The sequence below is a fragment of the Ascaphus truei genome, chromosome 20, assembly GCF_040206685.1.
Source record: "Ascaphus truei isolate aAscTru1 chromosome 20, aAscTru1.hap1, whole genome shotgun sequence".
Classification (NCBI taxonomy): domain Eukaryota; kingdom Metazoa; phylum Chordata; class Amphibia; order Anura; family Ascaphidae; genus Ascaphus; species Ascaphus truei.
In genome coordinates this window covers 20,909,702-20,919,523 of record NC_134502.1, presented here as the reverse complement: position 1 = coordinate 20,919,523, position 9,822 = coordinate 20,909,702, and the positions used below count along the sequence as shown (strand labels likewise).

Here is a 9,822-nt window from a genome sequence, read left to right as displayed (position 1 = left end):
AATAAAATTATGTTTCCGATAATTTCCTTGAAATAAAGCATGGATCCTCTTGGCCCACTGGGTTATTTTCTGGATTTCTGAGGTATGAGTTTATTAATTAGTTTTAGGGTTCTGTCTGTGTACTATTAAGAAAGTTTGCTGATGGTTTTCAAGCTATTCCTGTTATGTAATAATTATATTTATTTTTATACATTTTGTTATACTTTCAGTTCCATAGCTCCATATTATCACTGTCCAAATCTAGCACTATTGCTTGAGGAGAATAATGGTGCTGAAATACCTTTGTTTATGCATTTTTTCCTTAATGTCAATATACTGTAACAGCAAAACTACAGGTTATAAGAGATATCCTTACTGCATATACTATATCTTTCAGTAAAGATGCTACTTTTACCGCTTTGAACACAACCTGATAGAATTGACCTTCTGTAGTTTATCTCATGCTACTCAAAATATGTTTGTACCCTTATACTGATACATTTCCACAGAGCTGCCTGGATCTCCTTGTTCCTCAGAGTATAGATGATGGGATTGAATAATGGGGTGGCGAATGTGTACAGAAGAGAAGTGATTTTCATTACAGTCAATGACTGTCTTTTGGATGGAACCACATATTTAGCAATCAGTGTCCCATAATATGTGCACACAACAGCCAGGTGAGAGCTGCAGGTGGAGAAGGCTTTCTGTCTCCCCATGGTGGAGGAGATCCTGAGGATGGTGAGGGTGATACAGACATAAGTCACAATGATGAAGATAAATGGGAGAATAACACAAGGGATGCCTAGAAAAGATAATACTGTGTCCACAATGAATCGGTTTGAGCACAAATGTTCTAAGAGAGGGGCAATATCACAGAAGAAATGATCAATGACATTTGGTTTACATAACTGAAATGAACAAACCAAAATAACCATATTTAGTGCTACCATAAAACCTAAGAACCAAGACCAAAAAACCATTTGGCAGCAAAGCTTAAAGTCCATAATAGCAGAGTAACGCAATGGTTTGCAGATGGCCAGGTATCTATCATAGGACATCACTGTAAGGAGGAAACATTCAGCAGCTGCTGAGACAGCAAAGAGGAAATATTGAGTGATGCAGTCAACGAGAGAGATAACGCCCCCTTCTGCCATTATTACGTATAGCATGTTAGGCACAATAGCTGTGGTTAGCAAGATGTCAGACAGAGACAGGATACTGAGAAAGAAGTACATGGGCGTACGGAGCTGGTGACTGGTTGACACCAAGACAATGATCAGAACATTTCCAGCTAAGGTGCAAATGTATATCAGAAGGAAGACAAAGAAGAGTAAGATCTTGAAGTTGTGAATGGCTGGAAATCCCAGAAGCAGAAGTTCTGTAACCGTGGTCTGATTCTCCCGGAGCATTGTGGGATGTTAGAGTTAAAGGAGATCTTCAAATTCAATATCAGTTCTCGTGCTGCAAGGAGAAAGTGTTTATTCAGATATACAGATGCAGCGGCCATTATTTTAATAAATCACGCGGTGTATACCTCGGAATACCCATGTCATGGCGTGGGATTTCTTCCAACCGTACCGCCTTAAGACGCGAGTGCAGGCTAGTGCATAAAATGGCATTTTAGCGTTCTGGCTTTTAAACACCTGAAAATGACACAGTTGCACAGTACTGGACACATTACAATTCATACAATTCATTGCATTAAATTGCACACAATCCTTGAATTCAAACAATGCAACCACGATAAACACGTGTGCCTGGGACGATTGGCCGCGTTCATGCCGCGTGGAGTACAGCAGCGCACACGAAAACGGCGCCATGATTTGTTAAAATAATGGCCGCTGCATCTGTTTAATACATATAAGACATAAAATCCTTGATATAGTAATGGTACACAAAGTACACTATGCTTTATTGAACTTTGTATAATATTGTATAAAAAAAATAATATATATATTATATATATAATATATATATATATATATATATATATATATATATATATATATATATATATATATATATATATACACACACAGTATATATTTTTATATGTTTGCTAAATAAAACAGATTAGGGATAGGGTCAAAATAGCGGAAAACATGTTACATACAGTACATATTGTAGATGAGGTTTAAAGAACACAATATGTCCATCATGTTCAACCTACAGTATGAAATATTTAGATGACAGATACTGTACAGGACTTATATATTTGCACTTCAGGTATTTATTTCCTGAGGAAACCAAACTTAAACCCTGTGTAACATCAACCATTGATGTCTCATAAGTGGAAAAATAAAGTCATTTCTGACTCCAAATAATGGCAATCAGGTTTCTCTTGCCTCTCAAACATTGCTTTTTCGATGGCTTCTGGAGGGTAAATCTGGTTATATCTGTATAACAGAAAAGAAATCTGCATGCAGTTGGAAGCTGACGTCGGCTCATCGGTGAGGTGTGTGTGATATACTGTCTGAGTGCTTCGTAGACTGCATTCGTGGGCAGCAAGAGCACTCAGACCCTAGGGTTGATCTACTATATATCTGCAGTGAATGTGGCTGGCCTCATACTAGACCTGTCACAATAAAGCTTACAACAGTATATTTAATGACACCATGTGCAGTGAGTAGTGGCTGCTTCAACTCAGCCAGCAATATACTCAGTCTCACATCCAACAGCTAAGCATATTCATCTGCCTTTACCTCCTTCCATTGCTTTTGGCTAGGGGTTTGATATATACCTATACATATCCAGTATAGCGATCACCCTTACTATAGGGTCCACTAAGTATTATTTAGAGAGGTATTTATATATAATTATACCTCCACTAAACACCCTATCACACCTCTCCGTCTTTTAATATCATTGTATGTTTGTTTTTTGTATGTGGTTATTCCAAACAATTTATTTTAATCAGGTATAATAAAATTTAAGTTTTAATTAGGATTATATCTGTATAACACTTAAAGAAAATGAGGCATCAGTGGTAATTTACCCCTTTTTGTGCGTACCAACTATTTCCTTCTTCTCCGCTTGTGCTTAAAGATATGTAGTACAAGTAATGCAGGCGCACATATTGTGTCACTGCCCAATGATCCAATTGGAGGAAAATGATAAAATAAATTTACGTTACTTGGGATAAATCTTCCCTTTGGTTAATGGTTCCTAATACAAACCACAAAACGATATAAACATTGTAGGGTTCAATTGAAACTTAAAATAGAAGTGATAACTGCAGAGAGATTTGCAGATGTAGCCAGCATCATTGTTTCCTCTGGTGGGATATGTTGGGATAAGTTGGGATATGTTGTGATATGATGTCATATGATGTCATATGATGTGATATGATGTGATATGTTGGGATATGTTGAGATATGTTGGGATACGTTGAGATATTCTTCTCTGTCACTGCCACTGAATCTTAACATCCACTCCAACCAGATATCCCTCTTACAAACACTGTATATAATATTTTTTTAGGTTTGAAAGCTCGCAAAATATCAACTACGTTTGTCCAATAAAATGTATCATACCCCTCACTCCCGCTCCCTCCTTTGTTACTACATGGCGGAAAGGACCAACACGGCTCCCCACCCCTCATTGAATCATATTGGAACTATGGGATATTTTGAGTTATAACAGGATATGTTGTGTTATCTCTAGGAACAATGAACTGTATACACCAAATCTGTTGAATAATTTACTGGTTTTCTTTACAGTCTTACTCTTTAATAATGAAGTTGCATTTTGGGCTGTGATAGGATCCCCTTTGTTGAGCATGCCCTATACCACATCTGTAACTCTCAGGACACATACAGTATCGGTGCTTGAAATCCTTTCTTTAGTGTAATTATACCTCACCTACTTTATGTATTATTTCCCCAATCACCTGCTAATAATACTGTATGAAAACTTTCTAAATAAACAGTATATACAAGTATAGCACATGGTTAATAACCTTTTGCTGGAAAAAGACTTGGTGGTGTTTAATCTTAAAGCAATGATACGTCTTGGTATAAAGGAAACATGTAATTGGGGAGCATTTTATAAACCTGAGTCCAAATACACTATTTATGCTCAAATTGATTCTTACTGGGACTTTTCAATGATGTTCACTTTTTCTGCTACAAATTACTTTGATGGTTTATTAGTTTTTATTGCTGTGGTTAGTGATTACCCATCAACATTATTCTTTAGTGAAACAATTTGTAACACGTGGGCATTGCAAAGTTTCCAATCTGCAGAACTGGAGCACAACTGTGGCATAAAGGAAGGGAAACTTCTGAACGTGATGGGGTATTTCCTACAACATATTTGTTGCACTTTTTTGTACATGTTTTGCAGCCCGGATAAGCAATTAATGTCCAAGAGAATAATCTCTGGATAAAACTAAGGCAACATAAAATACAGTCCCATTATTACATCCCACAGTAAAATATTATTATGGGTAGAAGGAGTGGCTCAGTGAGTGAAGACACTGACTGGAACTAAATTTGAACCTGGTTCAATTCCTGGTGTCGGCTCCTTGTGACCTTGGGCAAGTCACTTTATCTCCCTGTGCCTTGGCACCAAAAACATAGATTGTAAACTCTACGGGCAGGCACTGTGTCTGCAAAATGTCTCTGTAAAGCGCTACGTAATACTAGCAGCACTATACAAGAACATGCTATTATTATATTATTATTCAGCCGATCCTAAGTTCCCTACATATTACAATCTGGAGTAAGAATTCTCCCGTGCTGCACACATAGATGCAAAAAGAAAAGCATTACTATTAATTATAATTATAAGTCATACTGAGATATCAAGTGTTAATCAGCATGTATCATTGTTACTCCCTCGTATATGAGTACTTGCCACACAGCTCTGAAAGAGAAGACGTTACTCTACTTGCTATTGGTCTTATATTCAATTTCCAGATAGTTTTATTTCTCTCCAAGTCCTGGAAATAATATTTCTCAGCAGCAAACGTTCAGAACTGAAAGACGGATGTTTGTAGGTAATATGTTTTTCAAGAATGTAAAGTAAAAAAAAGCACCCAGAATCCAATGGGATTGAAACTGAGCTGGGTCTACTGAAATAAACACGTTGTTTGCAATTGTTAAGAGAAATTGGACCTTAAGAAACTCAGTTTTTAAAGTGGAATAAGTATTGGGGAAAGCATGCATGCCTAATAATCCAGAGTAATTAGGTGAACGCCAATGCACAGTGTGGGTGATCAAACCACACTAATCATCCAAACCTTATAGGCAGAAAATCCTTACTGCTCCTAAGGACAGAGCACTGGAGAGAGGAACATGTGGACTCTTCAGTTCGGAGTCAGTGGGTTCTGGTGCAAAAAATAATACTTTACATTTTTACTACCCCACAATAAAATACTATAATTCAGCCTATACTAACTTCCCTGCATCTAACAAGTTGGGTAATATTTGTCCTGTGCTACTCAAATAAGTGCAAAAAGAAAAGCATTACTATTAATTATAATTATAAATCTGACGGAGACATCAAATATTAAACCCTCTATGTAGCATTGTTACTCAATCGTATATGAGTACTTGTCACCCAGATGTGAAAGAGAAGACTTTGCTCTACTTACTATAGGTCTTTTATTCAATTTCCACGTAGAGTTTCATTTTGATCCATGTCCTGGAAATGACATTTCTCAGCAGCAAACGCTCAGAACTGAAAGACGGATGTTCGTAGGATGAGGAGTGTGTAGGTAATAGGGTTTCTCTTCCCTCATTGCAGTGCGGCCTTTCACAGGATAACCTCTGTATTAAACCTGTGCTGCGTCTCTGACCTCTTATACATGCTCACAATAGGGAGGGGAGTCTTTGTGGAGTTGGAACATTATGGAGAATTCCACAAAGACTCATTAGGATGTGGTTTCTGGGGAATAGCAAATGATGACGTGTGACAATGGGATGAATGAATCAGGTATGTGTATAATTGTATGAATATGTTTATTTATATAGTAAAACCAATGTACACAGCACTTTACAGAGTTAGAATGGAGACAGAACTTGGAGATAATATACAAAATCAAACAAGTGATTTAAATAGCAAGTTAACCGAAAGGAATTATGGCGTACCTGCCCCACAGAACTTACAATCTAACATGATAAATGGTAGACTTAAAGAATAACATCTGAGTAAATGCAGTTGAGAACAGATTTGAGGGGACAGATCCGTGCATGAGGAGTGTGAGGAATAGTCTCAGGGTTAAATTAACCCGGTGCCTTAATAAGGAGGTGATATTTCAGGCATGAAAAGAAAAGGGGGGGGAGGAAGGGATAATAAATTGGTGAATATTGGGGGGGGGGAATTCCATAACTAGGACATCAAAAGTGAAAAGAGTTTGAGATGTGAGAGCACTATAGAAAAAAATGTAGCAGAGAGTAGACGGCCTTGAGCAGAGTAAATGATGAGAGGGGGCGTAGCTGGATATAAGACATGCACTATAACATGGGGTAGGAGAATATAGATCAGAAATAGAATGCTATAGTCAAAGCGGAGATTAATGGAGAGCTATTGAAGGGGTTTCAGAAGGAGAGAGGCAGAGACAGATCTAGAACAAAGAAATCACTCTCTGTGACGGTTCAGGGGATTCCTGTCTCTCAATGTGTCCCCGTCACCCCGGTTCTCCCTGCCTCTGGCTGTCCTCCTCCGCTTCCTCGTTCATCTTTCCCTTCCTCCTCCCGCACCCGTTCCTCTGCGCCCTCTCCGGACGCACGTCCAGCTGTCACGCACGTTTGCCCGCAAGGTGCGCGCTTATCCCCAGACTCCCGATCCCTCCTGCGGCACTCAACGCTCGCGGCGCCGCTCTATTCCCTCTCCTGTCATGTTACCTACTCCAGCTGCGCCTCCTACCCTCTCACCGCCCATGGCGGGCGCCCCCGCGGTGCTCCTCGCGCTCCCTGGCACACACTGTGCACGCGCATCCAGGCCTTACAGAAGGTGCGCGCACACGCTCCACTTGTAGATCTTCCCTGAGCCCTGGTTCCGCCCCTCATAGTGGGCAAGCCATTTCCCTGTCTGATTTACCTGTCTCCTCCCTCACTCCTTACAGACCTATCTCTGCAACCCCTCACTCTACCCTCTGCTCCTCCTCTCTCTCCCATTGGTGCTCAATCCCTCACTCTGCCCTCTGCTCCGCCTTTATAATACCTGTCTGTCCTCTAGTTCATTGCTCTGCATAGCTTCTTCTGACCCTTGTGTGTGCAGTCCCTATGCTTGGCTCTCTTGTCTCTTTCAGTGCTGTTTCCTGCTCCTGTTTACATTTGGATCTCCCTGGCTTGAACTCTGCTTGAATTGGATAATCCTGCTTTCTCCTGCCCTTGGACCCTGCATTCGGATACGTCTACGCTGCCTTCTCCTATCCTCGAACACTGGCTTATGGACTTGATTACGCTGATCTCTATTACCCCTGAATTCTGGCACACGGACATTACTATCCAAACTCTCATACCCTGGACATTGCAAGTATCTGGTAACCTTTTCTCTACAGGCCGGGCAATGCATTACCACACTCCGGACACGCCCTCACTGCTGTGGGTGCATGTTATAACCTTACCCACCTCAGTACTGGGGACTGGCCAGGTCTGCAGGCGTACAGGCGTTACACTCTTGCAGCAGCATTCTGGATACATTTTAGAGTTTGAAGTTGGGGGGCAGGAAGGCCAGAGAGAATAAGGTTGCAATAGTCAAGTTTAGAGTATGCATGGACGTGTTTCAAAAACAGACCATTTCCCTGTAAATATGGAATTTATGTGCACTTGTAAAGATTGGCTGGTTGATTAAAAAAAATTACATGTACTTAACTCTTTTCAAAAGAATTCAATGCCGCAGCCAGTTACTATTTCACCATTTGATTAGAAGCTGAAGTATGGGATTTGCTGGATTGGTCGAGAGAGAGGGAGAGAGAGAGGGAGAGAGAGGGAGCCGATGGAATTGCATACATCCATTCAGATTTTTTAACATGTGAATATTCATCCTTGAATCGAGTATTAATACAAACACAACAAATAATTTGTGGGCCAAATTTAGATACATTGTTTAGTGGGGATTATGATGGGCCCTTCATTTTAGACATGTGAAGTTTCATGCAACGGTGGCCGTTTAGTCTGAAATTGCAGGGAGACAATCATTAACTTGGGACTGGATGTCAGGAGTAAATTTAGGATCTTAAAGAAATAGTGGTGTCATCTGCATAGCGGTAATATTTGAAACTAAATGAAATAATGAGATCCCCAGTTAAGAGTGTATATAGAGAGTAAAAGAGTTGACCAAGGACAGAGTCCTGAGGCACATCAAACAGAGACGTTGAGAGGACAAGAGGAAGAGCTAGCAATGGATATACTGCAGAAGCGGTTACAGATATCAATAAAGTGAAGATTTTTCAGGAGTAGAATGTAGTCAAAGGTGTCAAAAGCAGCAGAGAGATCAAGCAAATGTTTAAGGGAGTAGAACTTAGTGAAAAAAATAGGTGCAAAACCAGCGCTTATGCAAACAAATAATATAAAAACAACCTTAAATACAGTGTCCAATTGGTAGTCCTGGAGCTGCCAAAGAGATTGTTCTGGTATCTTTCACCCAGACTTGGAATTGTGGAAAAAAGCAACCTCCTCTGGCGCTGAGGAAAGGATATGGAGTGGAGAGAGGACACAATTCTTCTTTTCACCAATGACCTCAGGAGAAAAGAGAAAGACAAAACATTCAGAATGCCTGCAATAGTGCAATACGCAGGGATATAGATGAAAAAGAGCAATTTATTACAATATAAAAATAACCATTAAAAATGCAATGTTATACATAAAATATATGAGTGCCTCAGCACTAGACCAATAGATCTTCCAGCTTGCTCCGCCTTGATAAAAATTGGAATCCTACTCACCAGAAGTGAATAGGACATGCGCACTGGTTTAAAGGTCTTTTCCGCCGGATCAGCCGTTCGCCGTGGGATCCCTGACGAAGAAACACAACATTTGAGGTTTCGAAACGCGTTGGAAGGTTTTCTGGCACCGCAGGGACACCGTAGCAGTGGACATTCACGGGTGACGTCAGAGGAGGAGTTGATCGAGTGTTGATCGAGTGTTCTCCGGCAGCAATTCTTCATGGAGCTCAGAAGCTGATCCTCCCTCAGAAGCGGACGTATTGCACCCCACGGCGAATGGCTGATCTTAAATTAAAATTAAATTAAATTAAAACACGATTTTAAAACCGTCACACAGTGATTGGGTGGGGTGACGGTTTTAATCGAGGAGCTTCACTAGCTGCTCCAGTCCTTGCTGAAGTATCTGGGGACCCTCTGAGTGCTACTATCGAGTGCGGAGCCCAGCTGATCTGAAGGGTAATCCCCTATGGAGACGCTGACAGTTTGAAGAGGAGTTCCTAAGAGAGTCCTGCATCATAGCTGCTGTTTAAAGTGCCCACTCAGAGAAGCAAGCATCTGACTCCCACACCAGCAGTCACCGAGTGGTAACCTGTGTGTTCTACACACTCAATGCTCAATTTTTTATACTTGATGTACGCAGATTATTTATCCCTTATTTAATACACACTTGTATTTACTTACTTCACTATTTGCGTTGTGCGCTGTTTTATTGTTTCCATTAATTTGGTTATACCTTGGCGTTGTTACTGCTGCGACCACGTTCATCCTAAAACATACCCGAAAATTTTCGGGCATGTTTGCCGGTGCCGGGTCTTCTCCGCGCGGCCCAAAAACAGCTGGCAACAGCTGATAGCGCTATTAGCGCTAGACAAAGAAAGCGCTTAGCGCTGAACAATGGCGCGCTTGCGCTAGACAATGGCAACGCCCGTCAATGCCCGCAGGCGCACAAA

The 9,822-nt window shown here is 40.7% G+C and overlaps 1 protein-coding gene across 1 annotated transcript; it reads right to left on the bottom strand.

The window, feature by feature from the left end:
* Nucleotides 1-443: 443 nt before the first annotated feature.
* On the bottom strand, nucleotides 444-1,388 carry LOC142471008 (olfactory receptor 5V1-like). Its single transcript, XM_075577807.1, has one exon. It carries the CDS (start codon nucleotides 1,386-1,388, stop codon nucleotides 444-446), a length of 945 nt encoding a protein of 314 aa, XP_075433922.1.
* Between the last annotated feature and the right edge of the window lie 8,434 nt (nucleotides 1,389-9,822).

Coding starts and splice junctions, on each gene's coding strand:
- LOC142471008 (XM_075577807.1), bottom strand. CDS start 1,388: ATGCTCCGGGAGAATCAGACCACGGTTACAGAACTTCTGCTTCTGGGA.